Here is a 25,491-nt window from a genome sequence, read left to right as displayed (position 1 = left end):
CACAGTCCTCGATAAATTAAGTTACGGAGGTCCATTAAAGATCCCAAAAAAGCCGTTTCTAGACAAGTGGCCACATTGGCACTGGAGAGAGAGGTGAAAAAGTGAATTGACTCCATCTTGGACCCTCAAGTGAGTGGGGAACAGGACACTATACCGAATGTTGCAGGCCCGCAATGCTGCTTTCACCCGATCAAAGAATTCCCTGAGTTTCTGCGTCTCAATGGAGTAGTCAGGGAATATAAATAGCTTGCCTTTTTTGATAGCGAACTTCTCCCTGCACCCCAGGGGAACAAAGTACCTCATCTCTGTCCTGGAAATTCAGAAGCCACATGATGAAAGTGCGCGGTGGGGCCACGGGGATGCCCGGCCTGGGTGGAACATGATGTGCTCTCTCTACAGTAAAGTAGGGAGATAATTGAGCATTAGGCAGCAGAGTATGCAGTAGATCCTCCACAAACATAGCAGGATTGGTGCCCTCCACTCCCTCAGCCAGGCCCACTATACGGAGATTATTTCTCCTATTGCAGTTCTCCGCGTCGTCTGCTTTGTATTCCAGTGCTTTCATCTTCATTTGCAGGCTGTAGAGGGCAGACGAATGCTCCATGACAGTGTCTTCCATGAGGCTTATATGTTGCTCCGTCTCTGAGACATGAGACTGGAGCTTATCCACATCCTGCCTCATTACACCCATATCAAGCTGCACTGCCTCTGTCTTCACAGTGAGAGTGGCTTGGCACAGGGAGATTGTCAAAATTATGTCAATGACAAAGCTGGGATGAGGAGAAGCATCTGGCTCCGGAGGCTCCATCTGCGACGCCATATTGGACTGCCTCGTGGGGGGTCCGTACCACCTTAATCTGTGGGAATCCGAGCTTCTTCCCCTTAACCGCGGCTGCCCTGGAAAAGTGGCTTCTCATTTGGGTGTAATCGCCACTCCGCCGACGGTAATAGCGCCCAGAAGGAGCAGTATTTCAGGCAGCTCCTGAATATGCAGTCGCTCAGGTGTCCATCTTGGACATGCCCCCCGCTCTGAAATATATTAATAAATAAATAAATGCTAGAAGATGGATATGTTTTGAGAGACTTCTGAGTTGAGATTTCCCTGGAATTGCTTGTTTTTATATTCCTTCCAAAAAGTCTTTAAAGTTGAACTCTGGGGAACAAACCTATTTGGAGCCATTCACTGTATTATCTTCATCCCACTATAAGCTTTGAAATTCCAATACTGATATTTTTTAGTTCTGGTTGTAGCAAACTGATCATATATCAGTTAACGCATTGTATACCTCCTCCATTCAGAAAAAGCCTAGTATTCATTTTTAACTGAATGCAATGCTTTCTATAATTGGTGGAGGGGAGTTTGTGATGTTCATTTGCCCCTCCTCCAATCGCAAAAAGCATTGTGCTCAATGATAAGAATAGTTTTTTTTCTCCATGAAGGAGGTGTACAACGAGCTACTTTCTTTGTTCTGTGAAGTACAGATGGAACTACAAGTCTCAGCACCGGACATTCAATGCTTACAGTACTGTAGGGGCTGAAAGTAACAGTTTTACCACTTTTTTAAAAAGCAACAGCCAGATGTGGAAGAGGCATCAATAGAGGTAACTATTCTACCATGGCAGATGGACCAAAATAGTTTTTTTTTCTTGGGTTTAGCTCAATCGACATTGTGATTCTCTCCCATTGGTTCCACTTTTTTTTTTTTCTACATCAGAAACTTTTGGAGAGATCTCATCATCATCTGGACACAAAATCAACTACACAAAACTTTATAATTTTGGTGGCAATGTCATGCCACCGGAGTCCCGAGAGATGCAAGACAAGGCAGGTCATTCAGATTTCCAGTAACTTATTCATGTTTAGGCAGAGTAATTTAGAATGCATATAAAGGCAATATATTTTTATTAGTTATGGATAGAGGTTGGAAGAGGTAAACCCTCCACCAAGTCTTTATTGCTGTCTGTGTCCCTGCTGGGTGATGCATAATTTACATTTTTACAATTGTTAAGAGAGCAAGAGATAATGGAAAATCATCCCTCGGTACACTTGACTTCCTCCTTGGGTCAGCAACATTTTCTTTGAGCCCAGTCTGTCATTTACATGCCCCCTTGAAGGCACATCATCATGCAGGCTGGGCTCACAGTACTCCAAGACTGACCATCATTACGGTGGTGCTCATTCTTGGAAGAGTACCTGCCCCCCCTCATCACCAGAATAGAAAGAGAAAGCTGCTGTGACATCACTGGGAGAGCTGGAAGACTGAAAAAAATATATCTATAGGGTTGTATAACTTAAAATGCTTGGAGAAGGGGAGGTTCAGAATGGGGTGTTTGGGAATAGTCAAAAAGCTGGAATTCCACTTTAAAATGTTTGCTTTCCCATCACTTTCTGTACCAGTAATAAAGGTCACCAGAGCAAAAAGGAGGTGAATCTACCTTGCAAGGGCACAGACAGAAATCAAAACTTCTAATCCTCACTAAGATGGAGGACTAAAGCTTGCGATCCCGCTGTTGGTAATCTGTTGAAATTGCAAGCGGCAGGATTGCTAAACCACAATATAATATCTGATTGTACAATCTTCGTGCAATCTCTTTTAGAGTTACCACAACTATGTAATATGGGGACAAATGTATGCAATCCTATCAAATTGTATGCAACAAAGGCAGACCCTTCCACTACATAGTTAATGATAGTTGGAAAGTAGATTGTTTGTCCCTATGGAATCCTTTCCTCTGTAGCAGAGGCAGTGAGATGCCATTCCTATTGCTAACGGATCAAGATTCAGCAGTGCTCGGGCATTGACAGAGTGATATCTCGCTGCTTCTGGCTAGTGATTCTATAGGGAAACACTGGCAGCTTCTTCAGACTTGAATCAAGGAGGAATCACCAACTGACATCAGCCTTACTCTAGCCAAAAAAAAGTTTTGTCTATATATAAACTATACTCACCTTCTTTCTAGTGTTACAGTGTCCTGTAGCTCCCTTACCGGCTGCTGACATCTTTGGTACTTCTTCAGGGGGCAGATATTTTATCTTGGCATTGCTTAAATTGTGTGGACTGGCAGGTAACGTACGTTAATGCAGAGAGAAACAAATTTAAAATCCTGCCTGTTCACATATTTTTTTTGTACTTAAAGTAGAACTTCTAGGCAAAACTTTTTTCTTTTTCACTTTTGATAGAGTAAAGGAGGGCTCTAACCCCTGTCAAATACATTTTTGCCATTTGTGACCTATTGCAGAGATTTCATTTCACTCCCTATCCCATAGCCAAACAGAAAGTGAGAGGAAATCCCTGCAAATTAAGAAAATTCCTTGGGGACACCCAGGTCTCCAGATCTAGTGTCCCCGTTGCAAGATTTGCCCTCTATTACATTTCTGGTGACAACCCAGTTTCAATGATAATGGTAAATAGGACACATAGGGTGAGTCTCCTTAACGGGGGCACAGCCAGCTATTAAAACTGACAGGCGTTGTAATCCCTCTCCATCTATCCAAAATGGAAAAAAAAGTTTTCCCTTTAGTTATACTTTTTTAAGTTCCACTTTAGGTACTTCTTTTGTTTAATTTATAACAGATGGAATGTGTATGTATGCGAATTTATTGAAATCATACTACAGATTAAGAAGTTTATATAATACATGTGATGTCATTCCTGTTCTGTAATTCATGATTGAGTTGAAGAACTCACCCCCCCTAATGTATTGTGTGTGATGTAGCAGCAAAGGGAGGGCACAGACTGCTGGAGTCCTTTTAAACTATCTGTACAGTTCAGGCAGTTAGCAGTCTGCTGCTCCAGGACAGGACACACCACAGGGACAGTGCAATCTTTCCATTACTAGGCAAGATGATGAATCTGTAACATATGAAAAGCCTGTTTTGCTCATGGCAATGGAATGTATACTCTGTAAACCTTTGGAGGATTAATTCCTTTCCTTTACATTCGAGTGTCAAGAAGTGACAAGGACAGTAAGTCTGCCATGCTGCACTTTGTGATCACAGCCTGGTTTGTATGGAGCTGTGCCCAGGGTTGTCAGCTGTCATCAGATTGGAGGCACCTGAGTGAGGGATGCAGAGCAGAGCTGGCACAGATAATAGTCTATGCCAAAGTGTTGGCTGTACACCAAGAAACACACAGTAGTATCTTCAGCAGTATGTACAATTACCTGCCATGGCAGTATGAATCAGGGGACAGCACCTTCTTCTATTCTGCAGAGATAGAAATGCTCTGTGATCAGGGATGGGGCAGTATGCTGGAGGTACCTGCAGGATCCAGGCTCAACATCACTGGACTGGGATACTTTGACTGTTACTCATACACAGTTGTGCAGGGTCACTCCTACTTCTTCTTCCTCCGGTGAGTAGGATCATAAACCAATTTTTCATTTGAAACCTTTAATGGTGTAATAAAACCTTGAAAGTCAACTCAGAAATACCAGTTGTGTTCAGCTAGTATACTGATCATGGCATTGGTGACAGAGCTTGCTGATAGGAGATGGAGTGCATGCATTTGAAAACAATTATTTTTTAAAGCTGAAGTTTATGTTTTTTTATATTCATTACGTGTAATGGTGTTTCTCCCATTACCTGCAGGCTGTTGCTAAAAATTGGCCCTTCTGTGCCTCCTTGTGGCTGCCATATACTACCCCAAGCAGTTGTCTTCCATTAGATAGCTTTTGCTTTGTAAAATAATTATATCTTAACTACATAAATTATTATAGATAAATATTTTGTTAAAGCTGAACTCCGGGATACGCAAAGAGGTATGTGCATTCTTAATTGAATCCCGTTGTGCTTTGTGTATTTTTGCAGATCTGTGTAGTAATCCAGTGTGAAATGTTGCAGACGCTTCCTGTTATAAAGACCAGTCACTGCTGTTCTCTTCTTAGTGAAGGGTGAATGGTCCTGTACCCGCCCCCTCCTGCAATTTTCTTTAGTGGGCGGGCCTGCTGGGCCCCTCCCATAGCGCTACTCTCTATGCAAGCTATATGCAGCACAGTGGTATTGTCTTTGCTGTTTTACAAGGTTATATCTGGATTTGCAAAGGAATTTGATGCACACAAATATGAATTATATGTATTTGAGTAAAAGTTTATGTGCCTGGAGTTCAATTTTAAAACAAAACTCCAGCTAATACATCAGATGTTCTTTATTAATAGAATAGGGAAAGGACAGAGCCATATGTATATTGATATACGCCTTCTTTGGGGGAGTTAAGAAAGGCTAGAACCTCTGTAAGTTTTTATTGCTGTCTGTGTCTTCTTGTCCCGCTAAAACCTATTTCTCTCTCTTCTCATCAATTTAGATGGAAATATCCCTATTAAAGGAACACACAGCAATAAAAGCCTCATAGAAATGTTATTTACCACTCTTTCCAAAACAAAAAAAGGTTTTCACTAGAGTTGTGCTTCAATAACATTAACTGGCAAATTATATTCAGTAACTTCTGCTTGCCACTATTATATATGTATGATACAGCACCTGCTGATAGACCTTTAGAAGCCATGTGTGGCCCTTGAAGGACTTCAGTTTAGGAACTGTAAGTTGCAATATTCACTCTCTCCTGGGCCCTGGCTAGGTATGTCCTGAGTTGTACCATCTCAGTCCAAAAGCCATGTGTCATTTGAACTGTGCATGCTAGCTAATATATTATTTTTCAGCTTGTGGTAAGCTAGCCATATATGGATCAAAAATTCGGCTGGTTCAGCAGGCATTGACTGAACTTCGATCCATATGTTTCCACTCCTGCTCATCAGAAATCAATCTAATTTCTGAAGGATAGGTTTGTTGGAGAATTTTCATATGAATTTTCCTAAGACTTTACGTTCGAAATTCTGTCAATTTATGGCCAAGTTTATAGATGTTTCTTACATGTCCCTTGAAGAGTTGAGAGCAGCAACTAAACACGTCCATACATAGAGAGATTTTTGACGGATCTTAACAGATAATAATGACTGTGCCTGTAGGCAATATCCTAAAGACACCTCATTTGAGAATATTGGAAGTTATTTTTTTGCTGATAGCCATGTCCAGGTTAACTAGTTATCAGCCTCCCAGAGTGTAAATTACAGTTACACATATCACAAATTGTCACTAAATTATAAACCAGATTATAACCAGTGACAAATAAAAAAAGGTACACGTAAGACACATGATTCTAGCACAGTAGCACTGTTGTGGGTGTCAAATTGTGTGCTTACAGGCTCCAGTGATAGAAATCTGGAAATACTAATAGCTGTTGCACAGAAGCCGGTGGAAGAGTACAAAGACACGCACAGTTGCGAAATATGAGCATTCTGACTGAGCACGCTCTCTAGTTAAGGGAGTCATTGATAGGAATGGGTGCTACTTTGGAAAAGCCTATACATTACTTTAGGAATGGTTCTGTGAGTGTACAGAGCTTTCTGAGTATAGGCCCAGATAGCAAGGATAACTTGCCACAAATTTGTGGCAGTGTTGAATTGTAAATCTTGTTAACTTGCTGTACATTTTTACTGGAAAGTTTTACACTTTCAGAGCACTTGAAGCACAAGTTCTAGTTGACACTTTTCCAATTTGTAACAAATTTGCGTGGCAAGTCCCTAGCAAGAACAAAGTTGCAGTGGTGATTCTACAGCAAGAGCTCTGCGAGTCACAGTGACCCCTGTGATGGGATGACTATTGCCCAACATAACTGAACCAGATCTTGCAGCAGACTTGCAGAATGTTTGCAAAGAAAGTTGATCTGGAGTCATGCAATATGGACTTGCTGCAATTGTGCAACAAACTGTGAAGCCTGGCAGTTCTAGCAAAAGCTTAGCAAGTCATTTTCAAACTTGCAGCTCAATTGCTTGCTATCTGAGGAGCTAGTCACATCTTTTAAAACACAACTCCAGGCTCATTGTTAAAACAAATCTCCCAGTTCCTGACCCCTTATTAATACAATGCTGTAATAGAAGATTACAAAATTATACCAAGTTCCTATAAATTGACTCCAAAGTTCTTGTCCTGTACAAGTTTGCAGGCTTTGCCTGTTTAAAATATGCCAGGCTATAAGTGCAGGAATATAATGTCAATTGTGAGTAACATACTCAGCATCTGATTTGTGATTAACAGAGAGGGTGAAGATGCATTGTGCTCCCAACATTGGTCTAATTATTTGTGTCTTCCATCTTACTCACATACCAATATATTTGAGGTTGGGTTCACATCACAGCACCAAGCAGCTCACAGCAAGGGTCCGGTGTGTCCCTGTTTATCATTGCAGGTCCAATTCTGGTCCAAATATTCGGCTGAATTCGGACCTGAAATGGACCAGAAGACACACAGGAATGTGCAATTTGCACCAGAGTCACTCCTGAGATGTGTGAACCGGCTCCATAAAGAGCCGGTCACAATCTCCTGACACGAGAATTGGATGTGGAGAAACCTGCATCAAATTCACAATAGTGTGAACCCAGCCTAATGCCCTGTACACATGATAGGATTTTCTGACAACAAAATCCATGGTATTTTTTCAGACGAATGTTGGCTCAAACTTGTCTTGCATACACACGGTCACTCAAAGTTGGTCGGAAATTCTGAACGTCAAGAATGCGATGATGTACAACACTTACGACGAGCCAAGAAAAATGAAATTCAATAGCCAGTGCTCTTCTGCTTGGTTCCAAGCATGCGTGGCACTTTGTGCGTCAGAGTTGTGTACACACGATCAGAATTTCCAACAACGGATTTTGTTGTCGGAAAATTTGAGAACCAGATCTCAAATTTTGTGTGACAGAAATTCCTATGGAAAATGTGTGATGGAGCCTACACACGGTCCGAATTTCTGACAACAAGATCCTATTACACATTTTCCATTGGAAAATCCTATCATGTGTACGGGGCATTAGGGTGTGTATGAGCAAAGGAGGCTTGTCATAAGTACCCCCAGGAAGAGTTACAGATGGTAATTTAGTGAGGTCGTTGGGCTACTCCATAGACACATATGACATATTCATGGCCTGAAGTGAAATGTCATTATGTATGGTTGCCACTGAACTTAAGGTTCCTGCCCCAGTAGGAGGTGGTCACAAGGAAGCTAGAGAGCAGGAGGTCTCAGTAGGAGCAGGGGTGATGGTTTGGGTGATTTTTTTTCTATCTCTAAAAAAAGTTTTTATTAAAGAAAAACAAAACAAAACAATGCACGTCCTAGAGCATGTATAGAACTTACAATGGAATCAAGTACTATTAACATATCCCACATATCTTACTCAGAAAAGGCATGATCTCCACAACATTTTCTACTATCAACCTAGATATAAATGGTCAGTCGGGATGTTAGCAGTGATAATAATCATACAATAATGTCTTAAAGTAAAATGCGGTTCAGAATTAATTCTACAGGAGAGAGTTCTGGGGTATCAAGCCATGGGGACCATAGTTTGTTAAATTTACCCATGCATCCTCTATGCTGGAAAATATATTTCTCTGATCTCAATGTGTCACTCATTTGTGCAATCCACTCCTTCAGTGAGGGTGGATCAGAAACATTCCAGTCCCTAAGTATTAGCTTCCAGGCCTGAAATATAGCTCTACCAATGGCTTGTTTGGGAATGTCTTCAATGGGGAATCCCCAAGATGCAAGGCTTAGGGTCTGTCGGAATGGTTACCTGGAACACTCGATTTACAGTTTAAGCATTCTAGACCAACATAGGTGCAACTTTGGACATCTCCAGAGAAGGTGTATTAGATCCCCATGATCTCTAGCGCATCTAGCACACAACGTGTCCTCCCTTAGTCCCATTTTGCATAACCTTACTGGTGTTAAGTGAACCAAGTGTTGCTAGACACTAAGAGGGCATGCTGGTACAAGCTGCTGTTCCTCAGTGAAGCCACCCACATCTCCTTCCCATCTATCGGCAGCCCTAGACAGAAATCCTTTCAAAAAGATGGTCAGCAACATATAATAGCACCCGGGGATGAACCCCCTAAAAAAGTACATATCTGCCATGTAGTTGAAAATTGGGGAAGGGAATAGCTCCCATATATCTACACCTGCGTGTGCCCTGACAGCATGTTGCAGCTGAAAATAGTGGAACCACATAGACTGTGGAAGGTGAAATTTAGCCTGCAAATCCGCAAATGAACATAACACTCCATTTACAAAGATATGAAACAGACATGTGACCACACACAACTTCCACCTGTGCCCACTTCGCACTGTTAGCAGATCATTATAGTATCAATTACCCCATATCGGGCTATATCTAGTAAAGCCGCGTATATGTCTTGTAACTGCCGCACTTTATTCCAGACCTTCTGCATAAGGACAAACGTAGAAAAAAGTTTATTGGATTTAGCAAACATCAGTCCTCCTAGGCCCTCAGCCACATTATCCACCCTGTCACATAATTCAAAAGGGCCATTGTAGAATCTATTTGGTTCTCCTGTTCTGTTGGTATAGCATGGGCAATATGCTGCAGTTGAGCTGCCATGTAGTAAAGCCAAGGGTTAGGCAGTGCCACCTTCATCTTTAGGTTTCTGTAGCTGCTCTAGCCGGATCCTTGCGGGGTCTATTCTGCCAAAGGAAGTTACGAAAAATAGAGCTGACTATACGGAATTATTTGAGAAGAACTACCATTTGTTTGGATGTTCATCGAACGTCCGATTAGTGAAAGTTTGGCCCAAACTTATGCTCAGGCCAAACTGTTTGCCCATCCCTATGGATTAGGAGAAGAGCCTCTTGATATCCCTCAATAAAAACCCAGATAACAAGCAATTGAGCTGCAACTTTGAAAATGACTTGCTACGTTTTTGCTGGACAAATGTGTGGCAGTGTTGAATTGTAAGTCTGTTAACTTGCTGAACATTTTCACTGGCACGTTGTACACTCACAGAGTACTTGAAGAACACATTCTAGTTGACACTTTTCCAAATTGTAGCACATTTGCATTGCAAGTCTCTAGCAAGGGCAAAATTGCAGTGGTGAGTCTACAGCAAGAGTTCTGCAAGTCTACAGCATGAGAATTCAGACACAGTGATCCCTGTGGTGGGATGACTATTGCACAACATAACTGAACCTGAACTTGCAGCAGACTTGCAGAATGTTTGTAAAGAAAGTTGACCTGGAGTCATGCAATGCAGACTTGCTGCAATTGTGCAACAAACTTGTGAAGTCTGACAAGTCTAGCTTTGCAAGTCATTTTCAAACTTGTAGCATAATTGCTTGCTATCTAGGTAGTAAGGGGTAAGGAACAATTGATTCTATCCTCTTCTGGCAACCCTAGCTACAGGAAAGACAAAACCAGAGAAAAATCCCAGCTCAACTCACCAACAAGTCTTCTTACCAACTGAATTAACCTGTCCAACAGTATGCGTTAAAAACAGGGGTTTAGTTAGCACACATTTGCAAATGCATGCATAAGCTGCAAGGCCTCTTCACAGAACCCTGTATCGCTTGCAGTCCTAACATTCTACATTTATGAGGGTCTCCACAATGGAAGCACATGCATTCTAAGGAATAGATAAGGGGCAGGTGGGCCTGAAGGTACCCCAATCCTCCTTAAGACACAGGGGCACATTGGACACCCAGCACATAGCAGCAAAGGTGCCCAGTGTGTCACCTGACCAAATTTACACCAGTAACAAAGAGATGGTCACTGCCCCCACCTATAACTGGCCTTGACAGCTAGGAGCACATGGAAGGGCAAATGCATGAAAGGCAAAACCAGAGAAAATTCCCAGCTCAACTCACCAACCAGTCTGCTTACCAACCAACCAACCCTATCTACAGGCCTAGGTATGAAGGCATTTTTTAAATTTCAAATCTCATGCTGTCTTGTTTCTGTTTTTTTAGAGAGGAGAGTACATATTTATAAAGAAACAGCGTGGGGTTGTGGCAAAGCCTCCTCCTTGCAAAGCACCTTGTCCTAATGTCATCAGAAAACAACCTCTTCCCCATGTACTGTGGGGGGGTTTGGAGATTTGGGGGTGGGTGACTTATAAAGGAACTTGGAAGCCCCCTTAATATAACCCCCTCCCAGGGGAATGAGTACATGGGTACATTACTACCACTCAACACAATCTCACAAAAACGAATGTAAATAAGCACACCAAGATCTTAGAAGTGCTTTAAATACATTAAAAAAATAAAATAAACATTAAACAAATGTAAAACTATTGTCCCTGGTGTAAGTCCATCATTAAGTGGGTTTTCCAATTATGTCAATTCACAGTCACAGTGTTCAGCAATGTAATTCCTCATCAATCAACAACCCACCACCACACGTGCAAACCTTCAGCACTCCCATTGCTAAATGACACAGCGCTGGTGCTGCAGTAATATAAACACCGCAGTGGGGATCCCAGGTGATGGCCTTAACCAAATATGTTCATGACCATATTTGATTAATGATGCCCCCCCCAGGATCCCCAGCATTGTGTTTACATTACAGTAATGACAAGAGTTTGGGTGGGCAAATGGCCACGATAGTTGGATAGGTCCCCAAAAAGCCTTGGTTCACCTTGAGCACAGACTTGACCCGAATCAGAATTTAATCTCTAGTTATTATGCTAATTCCACTTGCAATAAAGGTAATGTTGTAATCCAGCATATTTATCAAACTTTATTCAATGTTTTTCTATACTGTAGAATGGATGAAAATTACAGTCTGCTTCCACATGGAGTGAATTTCCAGGATGCAATTTTTGCAGATACTCAAGACAACTGGAGGCTGTTTTCCAGTCTTTTCCAGTACTCCAATTGTTCTCAAGGACAACAAGTCATGGATGAACTAGAAAGCCAAGAAGACAGTAGGGTAAGCGTTATTATTATTATTTTTTTTTTATATACTCAGTCTGACCTTACCAAAAAAATGCAACAGCTGTCTTTCTTGAACACCCAAAGCCTTTGTGACCTCTGTACACCTTTTAAACACATACGGGCAGTGATCTGTAAATGGTAGCTATTATTACTGCTAAAGCAGCAATATCCAGTGTGCTGAATATTCTTTGCAACTGCAGAACCAGATTGTATTTGATTGTAAAGGAGTTGTGTTACTATCAAAGATTGGGTGGTGTACAACAAGCTATAGAAAAATAAGGACGTTCTGCAAAATATTCTTTTCAGGTTTAGCCAAAGTCTGTCCCCCCTTAACCCTGTCTCTCAAGCTATTTCCTATTCTTCATCTCTAGCATTTATTCTTACTTCCTCCACTTTGCCCTCTAATCTGATCTGTCATCCGCCCTGAAATATTACATTGTTAAAATGATGGTGTATGTGGGAGTGCCAGTAGTTTCTTGTTTATGTTAATTAAATTCAATATTTTTCATTTTCCTGTCTGTAAGCTCCCATTTTGTTTGACCCTTTATGTCGCTTCACATTTTGCTGCATTTTTTGTATTATTCCAACTGCTTGTACAGTATGTGTTTTACTTTTAACCTCACTGGTGGTATGATTATTTCGGATTTTAGGTGCTGAAAGCGGTACAATTATTTTGCATGAAAATTTAGCATTTTATATTGTAGTCCTGTAATTCTTAGGAATAACTTAAATCTGTTCAAACCAAAGTCTAGCAGACATCCCGGGTATGATAAAGTTTGAAAAATTAAATTATAAATTATAATATAATAAATAACTATAAATAATTATACTAAATAATAATATAACAATAATAAAAATGATTCAATAATGTAATCAAACCAAAAACACCGAAATTTGCTCAGTTGCAGAATTGTCACTGTCATTACTTTTCAGTATTTGATGACGGATCTCCTCACAAATCACTATCCCTCAATTCTGCGAGTGATTCCAATTTATTATCGCTGTTTTCTAGCTGCTCTAAAATCACTTTTGATGTAAAGGGACAGTTTTGGTTGCTATGGACAATCTCCAGTTTCCAGGCATAAAGAACAGTTTTTATAATATAAAACTTCATGCAGGACACTGGGCAGACCACTAGGGACAAAGGGGATGTGAAATAATTACATACAGCAATGTAATCTGTAAGATTACATTATACTGTATGTATACTGTGTGTTTCACTTTTTGAATTTGGCGCCGATCTCCGTCCCTGTGCGTCGAAACGCTCGCAGGGAACGGAGATTGGCTCCGTGATGAATCGAGCGGAGGACGAGATGCTCGTACAGCGGGGGGACATCGCTGGATCCAAGGGAGATGGTAAGTAAACCTCCTCCTGCATTCAGCAATGCGGTCCCGAGTCTGGCTCGAGGTTACCGATTTTGGTATAAAATTTCCACCCCGAGCCAGACTCGGGAGTACCGTCAGGGGGGTTAAACAGTTGTGAAGTCTTAAAATAAATGAACATATTGTTAAGTATTTTATTTGGTTTTATGCATAAGAACATAGTTACAATTAACCAGTATTTTACATATACAAAAGTAAGCAGTGATGTCAATGGTTGTTGCCAAGTAAAATGTCATTCACTAAGGCCCTTTTTCACACTGGGGCACTTTGCAGGCGCTACAACGCTAAAAATAGCGCCCTGAAACAGCCACTGCTGTGTCTCCAGTGTGAAAGCCTGAGAGCTTGCGGAACGCTTGCAGGATGGTCATATAAGTCCTGCAAGGCGCATCTTTGGAGTGCTGTAGGAGCTGTGTATTTACCGCTCCAAAAGTGCCCCTTCCCATTCAAAAACAATGGGGGCAGCGCTGCAAACCCACATCGGCGCTTTGCAGGCAGTTTTAACCCTTTTTCGACCGCTAGTGGAGGTTAAAACCGTCCCGCTATCGGCCGAACAGCGCCACTAAAACAACGGTAAAGCGACGCTAAATATAGCGCCGCTTTACCGCCAGCACCCGCAATGCTTCAGTGTGAAAGTAGCCTAAAGGAAAAAGAAGATCTCATTGTAAAAATCTAAATTATAATACTTCAAAAATGTGTCCCATATTTAAAACTTCCTTCCTTCCAAAAATGTACGTTCTTAATGTTATAATACTGACAATGCAACACCATACAAAAACAATACTGCTGTGTTAGGAAACACACGTTCTTAGATGTTAGTACTGCTGTGTAAGAAAGTACCGGTAGCTAAAAAAAAAAATCTTCAGCTACTTATACTAGCTGTATTTAAAAGGTAATTTTAATGATACAGTGGGGTTGATGTACTAAAACTAGAGAGTGCAAAATGTGGTGCAGCTGTGCACAGAAACCAATCTGCTTCCAGGTTTTATTGTCAAAGCTTAACTGAACAAGCTGAAGTTAGAAGCTGATTGGCTACTGTGCACAGTTGCATCAGATTTTGCACTCTCGAATTATAGTAATTCAACCCCAATAAGTAACTGAATTAAAGGGTGTTTTTCCTAATACTTGGAGTTATTTAATAAGTACAGATAAGGTAGAGACAGGTATAATGTAATATAATAAAGGTCTTTGCATTAAGCAGTTATTATCTCTAAGCTGATAGGCTAAAGATGGAAGCCTGTTAAAAGGTAAGCACACTTTTGTCAAAATGAAAAAAAAATCATTATTGCAACTACAATCTTTTTCACAATTTAGAAAAAAACCTTCCTAGTTCAGTCTGCTGTCAGTTGTCTTGTAGGAAAAAATCAAACATGGCTGACTTCTGCTCATTTAATTGGCTTGCTGCTTTTTTTCTCAAAATAACACTGGGGCTGGTCGTTTGACTACAGCAGGATGACCATTCCATTCAGGGAGTAGGAGGTCAGCATGGACATTGAGAAGAATACACATGTAAATGTCAATATAAATGGCAATTGGTAGAGGTAGAACTATGCAGTTAGGTTTGTTACAGGCCTTGTAATGTATGCAACTTTACAGCGGAGTATTTTTTATTTCTCATCAAAAGGGAATTACACATCATATATTAATATGCATTCCATGCAATATATGCACCAGATCTTGTCAAGTCAACCAATCTTTTCATTTTTGGTGGAAGGCTTGGCCAAGGGTTATGTTGTTTTATCCTCATTTATGCTGTCCAGGAGTGTGAAGAAATCTTAAACTATACTAGACATATAAAATTAATTTTATACTTGAAAAGGTTCATATTATTTAAATACATCATTTTTTTGCCCACTGGGGTATAGAGTAAGCCCTTGTACACACGGTCGGAGATTCCGTCGGAATGTGTCCGATTGGAGCATTTTGTCGGATATTCCGACTGTGTGTTGTCTGCATCGGACTGTTTCCGTCGGAATATCCGTCGGACCAACTTTTACAACTTGCCGGAAATATTTTCCGACAAAATGCTCCGATCGGACATACTCCGATCATGTGTAGAGAATTCCGATCGGACAAAGTGCCACGCATGCTGAGATCAAATTCCTACACCAAAGCTATTGGCTACTAGCGTGAACATAGTCCTGTTGTAATGAAATAACGTCATCACGTCGGATTTTCCGACAACTTTGTCCGACCGTGTGTATACAACAGTTTCAGACAAAATCCGTCGGACAAAATCCGACGGACAAAATCCGTCGGACAAAATCCGACGGATTTGGTTGTCGGAATCTCCGACCGTGTGTACAAGGGCTTACAGGTAAACAATGCAAAGGATTGCCTACACAATAGCATACATCTGTATATGCACACATCTGTATGTGATTTTAACTGCAGACTTCAATAAATCTGAGAATATTCTGCTAAAAATTGGATAGAGTTATATTAATAGTAGGTGACTCTGTTTATAATGCATCTAAATGATTCATACTAGTACAGTGTTGTCTGATAAATCAAGAGCAGGTCCACCATGTAACATAATACATTTGGATTTGAAAGCATTCTTTGACATAGACAGATATTTTGCAGTATACACACACATTATTAATTCATGATATAGTCCTGTATTATAGCCTTAGGCAGAGCTAACCTCAGGTTAGTGGAGACAAGAAAATACTTGTTTCATTTTTGTATCTGTGGTTCTCTTCATATGTGTTTTTGTGAGAATTATCAATTTTTTGGGCAAAAGTTTGATTTCTTCTTAATCAAAAGAGAATATATTCACACTCGTATAACACTGGTACATCTAGAAATGGTGTTTAAGGGTATCCATAGAGGGGCCTTACGGTAATGGAAGGAAAGATATCTGTCATGGAGTTGTCAGTGTCTAGACCCCCAGTGTTACTTGCCAGCTGGTAATGATGGTGGCATTTTAAGCATTTACTCTTCTCCAAAATGCTGAATAATCTCCCTTTGTGGTTACAAGTACCTCTTCACACCAGAGGGCTCCATGTTTTTATTTCTATTTTCATTCCAAATCAGGAAATTTTTAAGTTAGTGTTGCACCAATATCAGTATCGGTGCCAATACTGAGAACTTTCACAAGTACTTTTGCTCATGAAAATGCTTTGATACCCAAAACCTATACCTTTACAGTGCAATATGAGCTCATACAAAATGAATGGGCTCAAATCACACTGCAAATAATTGTGCTTTTTAACAGAAATGCTCATAGTGATTTCAGCCTGGGTTCACACGAGCAGTGGGGAGACTGCATGTGAGTCAGACATCAATAGGACCTCATTCCTGTTCAAATTTCATGTGATTCTTTGCAGTGCGATTTGAGCCCCTTCATTTTATATGGGCTCAAATCACACCGCAAAGGTATCGGTACTCGGTGAGTACTTGACCAGAAGTATCGTACTCGCCATAAAAATCCAGTACCGCTGCAACCCTACTTTAAGTTTCATATCACATGTGCAACACCTAAAGCAGCAAAAACCTTTAATTATACATTTTCCTGCTGTATTCACCAATCCACATTGTGTGCGGACATGGATTACAAATTTTTAAAAGAGATCTGTTATGTGTAGTGATAGCCAGTTGCCAGAAGAATCCAGACAAGTCCCATATCCAAGGTCTCAACCAGCTCAAACTACCAAGTGCTTCATCCATTCCAGAAGTTGACCCCCCTGTCAGATCAGACCCCATACTGGAATTGCTTGTGCTCTGATCCTCTTCATAGTCCGTCTTCCCCATCTTGACTTTATACTGAGATATTATTTGTTGTTGCTCCTTCTCTTATTATTGTTATTCAGGATTTATATAGCACCAACAGTTAGCCCAGCTTTTTACAATCTAAAGGGAGATATACAGTTACTATACAATAAAATAGAAGAGCGTTATAAGGACAATGTTTATAAGAGCTTACAATCTAATAGAGTGGGGCAAGTAGTAGAAAAGGTTATAATTGTGGAGATGTAAGTGATAAGAGTTCAGTTAGTTGGACGTGTGATAGGCTTTCCTGATAAGATGAATTTTCAAGGATCGTCCAAAGGCAACCAGAGAAGGAAATAGCTGTACAGATTGATATTGAGTTCCAGAGGATGGGGGAAGATATAGAGACGTCCTGGATACTCTTCTTTTTAATTGACCTACCTTTCATGTCTTTCACTGCAATCAAAAAACTGCAATATCAAATAATTATACAAGATATTTATATCAGGATGTCAACTCTAGTGGACTGAGTCAAAAGGTCACTGCAAAGGACCTTGCTTCCAAAAGAGCCTGGTGTAGTTGCAACATATGCAGGCTATGTTCCTACAACATTTACAGGTTCCAACTTAAAATGGAAGTAAACCCTTCCAAACAACTTTGACCTACAGGTAAGCCTAGATTAAGGCTTACCTGTAGGTCCAAGTAATATCTCCTAAACCTATATGGTTTAGGAGATATTTGCCCGAAAATGGGCACCGCTGTCTACGGCGCATGCGCCGTAGACAGCGGCGCGCATGCGCACTAAATGCGGCAAGTCCAAGAATGGATTTGCCAAATTTGTCGACTCCCGTGCGCATGCGCGGGAGTGACGTCATCGCGGCCTCGCCGTATGACAGCGGCGGAGCTGCGAGGCGCGACTCCCGTGCGCATGCGCGGGAGTGACGTCATCGCGGCTTCGCCGCTGTCATTGGTCAGAGCTGCGAGACGCCACCAGCAAGATGGACGCGGCGGACTACAGGGATCAGCGGCGACTTCGCTGGCTCCTGTGTCAGGTAAGTGACACATAATGAGCTACTATGCGATGCATAGTAGTCCATTATGCTTTACCTTTGCAGGGAAAAAAAGAGGAAGTAAACCCATCAGGGTTTACTTCCTCTTTAAAGTCTGTTAAGTCTACCATTTACCAATATTGTTCAGATTACTACTGTGTCTTGGAGTATTTCTGTATTGGTATGGGCTGCTATTTAGATGTAATAGGCTCACTGTAACTTAAAATGTAAGTTCAGGTTTACAAAAAAGCACACTAAGTTGTTCGATATGGGTATATTTGCATAGTGTGCTAAACCTACCTTCCAGCCAGGGCCCCCTTTCTGTTTAAACAATGAAGTTCACCACCACGTTTAAAAGAAATTTCCTCAAATTCTCTGCAGCCAGAAATGTCTCCTAGTTATTGTAGGTACAGTGCAGCTGTCAGGACCAGTACCCCCTAGTGCATTGGGAGGGAATTACATTCTGTTCTTTTGTGGTGCACATGTGCAGTATGCACTCTCCCCGGTTGCAGCTGCTAAGATCATCTTATGCCGCGTACACACGGGCGGACTGTATGGCGTACTTAGTCCTTCGAAACACATTTCAGCGGACAGTCCGCTCGTGTGTGGGCTTCAGCGGACTTTTTCAGTCTGGCGTACTAAGTATTTCGGATTTTTCGAAATTCTGTCCGTCGTACTTTGGTTTCAGCGGACAATCCGCTTGTCAGTAGGCTAGTTCGATGGACTAAGAATGGCGCATGCCCAGAAAGGATTTACATGGCGGAAGGGTGCTTTGCTGTGTATTGGACTTCCTATTTCTAGTCCCGTCGTACGTGCTGTACACGTCATCGCGCAAGCTTTCGACGGACTGTTTGGGTATCCGTGTGTGGTCAAGTCCGTTCAGTCGAAAGTGTGACGGACTGTCCGTCGGATTGTATGACGGACTAAGTACGCCATACAGTCCGCTCGTGTGTACGTGGCATTAGGTTACAGAAAAGACTACGCACTGTGCATGTGCAGCCCAAAAGAACAGGATGCGCCCCTTCCAGTGGCATTATGGGATATTGGCCCCAATGACCTTCTTCCAGTGGCATTATGGGACGCTGGCCCCAATGGCTGTTCATTCCTACAATAACCCGAGATGGAGCCTTGCTGATTGCTTCTTATTGTTGAATGCAACACATTACGGGAATGGAGCAGGGGGTACTGTAATTCTTCCTCCTTTCCCTCATTCATAGAAAATGTTGCATTCTGTGAAAAAAAATAATACAAGGACTTTTCAGAATGAAAGAGTAAAAAGTACATGGCGGGCGGCCCTCGGGACATCTTTAATTTACTGCAGTGTTACAGATTAGAAAGTTAACCCCTGCAAGGCTGTAAAGAGGACCTGTCATTACTGCAGGGAATGTTTCTACACTAAGGAGCTATCAGCCAGAGGTAAGTAATGGGGTAGAGCCCAGAAACAAAAAATATAACTATACTTAAAGTGGTTGTAAACCCAAAGAAAAAATACATAAAAACAAACCCTGTAAGACAAAGGCATAGTGAGCTAGTATGCATTGCATACTAGCTCATTATGAAAAATGTACCTTAGATCGACACTGTTACAGTGGTCCCAGTACACCACTGTGCCTGGAGACATGTCTCCTGGAATTTTTTCCAGGTTTGCGGGCTCCAGCACTGTGATTGGCCACGATTATGTCACTACCGCACATATGCACAGGAGCTGCCGGCCATGGCAGGGCTGCTGAAGAAACGGCACGAGCGAGCTGTTTCTTTTCTGCGCATGCGCCGATGACGTCAGCGCAAGTGTATATGATAAATATCCCCTAAACCGTGCAGGTTTAGGATGTATTTTTAGTACCTTATTATAGGCTTACCTTTAGGTACAAGTAGTGTAACTAGGTTTACAACCACTTTAAAGAGGAGGTTCACACAAAAAGTGAACCTCTGCTTTTCGGAACCCTCCCCCCCTCCGGTATCAGGGGTGAGGAGGGTGCAGATACCTGTATAATATAGGTATCTGCACCCACTTCTGGGAATAGACTCCTGCGGGATCACTCCCCTTCGTGTCACCCCCCCTCCCGCTGTGTTCTGGGAAACACACAGGTCTTAGAACACAGCAGGGACCAGTGAGGAAGCAGAGAGCAACTCGCGCATGAGCAGTAGGGAACCAGGAAGTGAGGCCGCAACGCTTCACTTCCTGATTCCCACGCCGAGGATGGCAGCGGGGGCAGCCGAGAGACGAGCAATTGCTCGGCTTCGGCTGCTGACATCGCGGCCACCCTGGACAGGTAAGTGTCCATTTATTAAAAGTCTGCAGCTGCAGTATTTGTAGCTGCTGGCTTTTAATATATATATATATATATATATATATATTTTTTTTTTTTTTGAGTGGACCCCCGCTTTAAGCTTTAATTCAGCTACGTAATTGATATTTTCATATCTCATTGGACTTAACTGAAAATAACTCATCCTCAAAAGATTCTTCTCCTAGTTGAGCCTGTATAGTGTAAAGTAAGAAGGGACATATGGTCCAGGATCCATGCAATAGGTGGTTGGTTTAAAGAAACATTAACATAATTTACTGTTCCTTTGTTTAAGTATGTAGCTATTCAAATTAATAAAATTACGATAAAAAATGTTTTAACTGGGGGGGATAGGAAGTGACCAGGGACATTGACCTCTCCATTTACATGCATGGGAATTTTTCTTTATGACCTCTAAATGCCAGAGAATAAACTGCAGAGCAATTCTCACCCATATAAATGGAAAAGCATGGGATTTGTGTTTGTGCCATTAGATTCTCGATGAGAAATGTGCTTTAAAAAGCTCAAGGGCGACTGTAATAAAATAAAAAAATAACAACGTAGCAATTTTACAATCACAGCGACTGTGTGCTATTTCCTTTGTGTTGTGTCTCATAAAACGTTTTTACAGCCACATATCTGATGAAAGGGTCAGCGTGCCTGTGTATGAACAAGTAGCAATGCAAAAAGCTAAACATACAGTGCGTACTGATTTGCTTATCTGTAGGGCACAGTTGCACATATTTGTTTGCCACAGTTCAATTAATGTGCAAACTGCAACACTTTGTATACAAAAGTTGCTTATTTATAAATGGTTGTGAATTTTCTTCTTCTTGGCACATATGAAATCCATGGCTGCAGACCTCAACAATAATTCTTCATGTTTGCAATTGGCGGCTAGAATAGCTGAGTGTCTTTAGTGGTCCATGCAGACATGGTGTATGTTGGGTGGGCTGGATTGCACATTCCTATTACTGTACAATATAGTAGTGGAACAACACTTGACGTTTACTACTGTTACACCAGTGTTGCCTTAGGAGTATCAATTTTATGACTTTGCTTTTAAGGTAATTGTGTACATTTCCTGTTGTATCCTTTGTATCCCACAATGAACACAGTGTGGTGACTCCTCCTGTTTCACGGTCTGTTTGAAGGTATAGCTTGCTCCTCACAGCTGTGCTATTTACTGCCACCAGGTTCCTGCACAGTTGCCATTTACTAATGCCACATTAATTATATGTCTACTGATTTTGGGAGGGGGGAAGACAAGAGAGGCTAAACACACAAGCTTCTGACAACTGGGGCATTTCCCACACCAGACGTTTGGTTTACTTAAAAAGGTAAACTATTTAGATATCCCTGAACAGACAAGAGAATGCAGGATTAGACAAGGAAAGGGGGACCATTGTGTAAGATACAGTCACCGCAGCAAACTGTACATTCTAGGGTTACGTTAGGGGATTATCTTCTTATAAATGATGGAGCAGTTGTTTTGTGACATTACCTTTCAGTGTCTGGAAATGCTATAATTTCGACCATGTGTAGGGAGAGAGACACAAATTAAACATTTGAATGTGCAGCTTTGTATTTAGAATTTTAAATCATTTTATAAATATTACATACAGTATGTGCATCCATCTTTATTAGCAGGTGGTTTTATTTATAAGTCTCTGACATAGTACCACAAAGTTTAACTGTCCCATGTAAATATCTTGGCATCGTGCAAATGGTTTAAACTTTGCACATCTATGTCTGTGACATATTCAAGAGAGATGTAAGGCCGGGTTCACACTTTTGTGAATTGGATGCGGGTTCCCTGCATCAAATTCGCAATAGCAGGAGAATGTGACCAGCTCTGTATGGAGCCGGTTCACATATCTCCCATGAGGCTCTGGTGCGAATTTGAAAATCCATTTGGAAGGTGGAAAGGACCAATAGGTACCACTACTACAGCAGTTGACACTAATTGGGCGAGGTGGATAGGCAGGCAGTGATGGCACCCATAAGCCACTGGCAATCATTGTAGTTGCGTTGTCTACTACAGTGATTTCCAGCTTCCACTGGGATGTGATTTCCAGCTTCCACTTGGATCTTGCAGGTATGACACATACATACACATAATACGGTACTTACATTGGCCCAAACTGGACTAATGTACCTATGCAAAAATATGCTTCAGCTTTAAGCATACTTTCTCTTACAAAGTGAAAATTCCTTTGGAAAGTGAACAGCATTTTTGCCTTCAGTAAATCAACTCTGTATATTTGCTGGGATGCATGCTTTATACATAAAAACAAATAAAATGCTGTGCTATATTACGATTACCAATGTGATATGACACATATAAAATGGAAACTATAGCTGGCTACTGTGTTCTTCACCTATAGCAGCCCCCTTTCCCATAAGGCAAGCAGGCCTACCAGTGCTCGGTTGCCCCCAGGACTTATACACAATGCTGTAGTGCCTGGCTACAATGCCAGGGCATGTGCAAACTGAGCAAAGCAAACATGTACTTGCTGTTGGCAGACAGGTAGAATGGTTCAGTGACAGTCTGGGTTAAAGGGAGGCAGTGTTCAGAGAAAAGTCGATATCCGATCTGAGGTTATACACAGGGAAATCCAATCTAGTAGAGTAGGGCAGACAAACAGACAACTTGATCAGGTATTACACACTCTATCACAAGTATGAGACTGCAGGCTTGGCTAGCTTAAATCAGGTTTGGTCTCCACCCAGAGTCTGGCCACATCAATCACCTTGCAGGTCAACAGACAGACAAGCAGAATGCCACAGCCAAAACCAGGATGCTGGAATAAGGAGAAGGAGCGCTAGATGCTCCTGGAAGTCACTACAGAGAATGTCTTTCATTTAGTAAAAGATTTTCCCAAGCTTTTTATTGTCCAAACAGATGCTACTGAAGTTGGTTTAGTAGCCATTTAAGCCAGGCATTTGTACTGGTAACAGATCAGGACACAGGCATTGGCTTCTTTGACTTGTGCCACTTGCCAAATGACTGTACCCATTAGACAGGACCATGGAAACCAGTCCATGTGGCTGGCAACGCATTAAAATAAGTTGCTATGGATATTGTGGGTCCTTTAGAAAAAAGCAGCAAAGGCCATAAATACATTTTGGCTGTATGTGACTACTATTTTGCAATCTTGGATGATGATTGTTTGCTGGTTGCTTTGCAAAAATAAAAACACTTGGTGGAAGTTACTCATTCAGCTTGTTTCCATTTAACCACTTAAGGACTGAGCCTCTTTCTGAGAATTATTTACAAGTTAAAAACATTTTTTTTTGCTAGAAAATTACTTAGAACCCCCAAACACTATACATTTTTTTTACACCCTAGAGAATAAAATGGCGGTCGTTGCAATACTTTCTGTCAGACCGTATTTGCGCAGTGGTCTTACAAGCGTACTTTTTTTGGAAAAAATACACTTTTTTGAATTAAAAAATAAGACAACAGTAAAGTTAACCCAATTTTTTTATATTGTAAAGGTAAATTTTTACCCAACATGTCATGCTTCAAAATTGCGCCCGCTCATGGAAAGGCAACAAACTTTTCCCCTTAAAAATCTCCATAGGCAACGTTTAAAAAATTCTACAGGTTGCATGTTTTAAGTTACAGGAGGTCTAGAGCTACAATTATTGCTATTGCTCTACCGATCATGGCGATACCTCACAAGTGTCGTTTCAACATCATTTTCATATGCGGGTGCTACTCACTTATGCGTTCACTTCTGCACGCGAGCTCGGGGGACGGACACGTTTAAAAAAAAATTGTTTTATTTTCTTATTTATTTTATCTTTTATTTTATTTTTTTCACACAGGTTTTAAAAAAAAAAACATTGTGTCCCTTTTATTCCTATTACAAGGAATGTAAACATCCCTTGTAATAGAAAAAAAGCACAACAGAACCTCTTAACCTCTAGAGATCCACGCTATAGCCGAATGACGGCTACAGCGCGGACCTGCTTTGCCGGGACTACGTCTATTGACGTCGTCCCATGCACGAGCGGCCTGCGCACCCCCTGAGGGGCGCGCGTGGCGCGCTCTGTGACCGGCGAGTCTATGAGACTCGCCTGATCACGGATCTGAGCAAGGGGTCGATCCCGACCCCTTACCACGTGATCAGCTGTCAGCTAATGACAGCTGATCATGTGACAAAACAGAGCCGGTAAACGTCTATTTTTCCTAGAAAAACGATCATCGGCGGCCGTGATCGGGACATCAGTCCCGATCACAGCCAGCGTATCAGTGCCCACCTGCCCCCTGACAGTGCCACCTATAGAATAAAAAAGTGCCCCCCATTAGTGCCCACAGTGCCACCTATCAGTGCCCACAGTGTCATCTATCATTGCCCACAGTGCCATCTATCAGTGCCCACAGTGCCACCTATCAGTGCCCACAATCTGCCGCAAAAACTGTGCTGCACCTCAGTGCCACATATCCGTGCCAATCACTGTCATCTACCAGTGCCCATCAGTGCCCAGCAGTGCCGCCCATCAGTGCCCAGCAGTGCCACCTATCAGTGCCACCTATCAGTGCCCATCAGTCCCATCTATCAGTTGTACCCATCAGTGCCCATCCATGCCACCCATCCGTGCCAGTCATCCATGCCACCCATCCGTGCTGCCCATCCGTACCACCCATCTGTGCCATCTTATCTGTGCCCATCTTTGCCCATCAGTGCCACCTTATCTGTGCCCATCAGTACCACCTTATCTGTGCCTATTAGTGCCAACTTAACTGTGCCTATCAGTGCCCAACAGTGCAGCCTATCAGTGCCCACCAGCGCCGCCTCATCAGCGCATTTCAATGAAGGAGAAAAATTACCTGTTTGCAAAATTTTATAACAAACTATTAAACATGATTTTTTTTATTTTTTATTTTGCATCTTTTTTTGTTTGTTTAGCAAAAAATAAAACTCCTAGCTGGAATTAAATACCACCAAAAGAAAGCTCTATTTGTGGGAAAAAAATGATAAAAATGTAATTTGGGTACGGTGTTGTAGGACCGCGCAATTGTCATTCAAAGTGCATCAGCGATGAAAGCTGAAAATTGGTCTGGGCAGGAGGGGGGTTTAAGTAGCCAGTAAGCAAGTGGTTAAATATGAGATCTGAGGTAAAAAAAAGACCTCAGATCTCATATTAACACTAAAATGCAATAAAAAATAAAAAATAAAAAATTGTCATTTAAAAAGGTAATTTAAAAAACTGGCCCTTTAAAAGTTATGGGCGGATGTAACTTTATGACATCGCTTGCAATGTTATGAA

At 41.6% G+C, this 25,491-nt stretch overlaps 1 protein-coding gene across 1 annotated transcript in view; it reads left to right on the top strand.

The window, feature by feature from the left end:
* The first annotated feature begins 3,785 nt into the window (after positions 1-3,785).
* The window catches only part of CCDC3 (coiled-coil domain containing 3), a 98,649-nt gene continuing 76,943 nt past the window's right edge, over positions 3,786-25,491 (top strand). Inside the window, exons 1-2 of the mRNA XM_077472872.1 lie at positions 3,786-4,355; positions 11,610-11,775. Coding sequence (XP_077328998.1) covers positions 3,979-4,355; positions 11,610-11,775 — 543 coding nt within the window. The 5' untranslated portion in view covers positions 3,786-3,978. The remainder of the gene's footprint in view (positions 4,356-11,609; positions 11,776-25,491) is intronic.

This window comes from Lithobates pipiens, unplaced genomic scaffold, assembly GCF_037356315.1.
Source record: "Lithobates pipiens isolate NorthernLeopardFrog02 unplaced genomic scaffold, aLitPip1_a1.2 Scaffold_8, whole genome shotgun sequence".
Taxonomy (NCBI): domain Eukaryota; kingdom Metazoa; phylum Chordata; class Amphibia; order Anura; family Ranidae; genus Lithobates; species Lithobates pipiens.
This window is presented reverse-complemented; position numbering and strand designations above follow the sequence as displayed.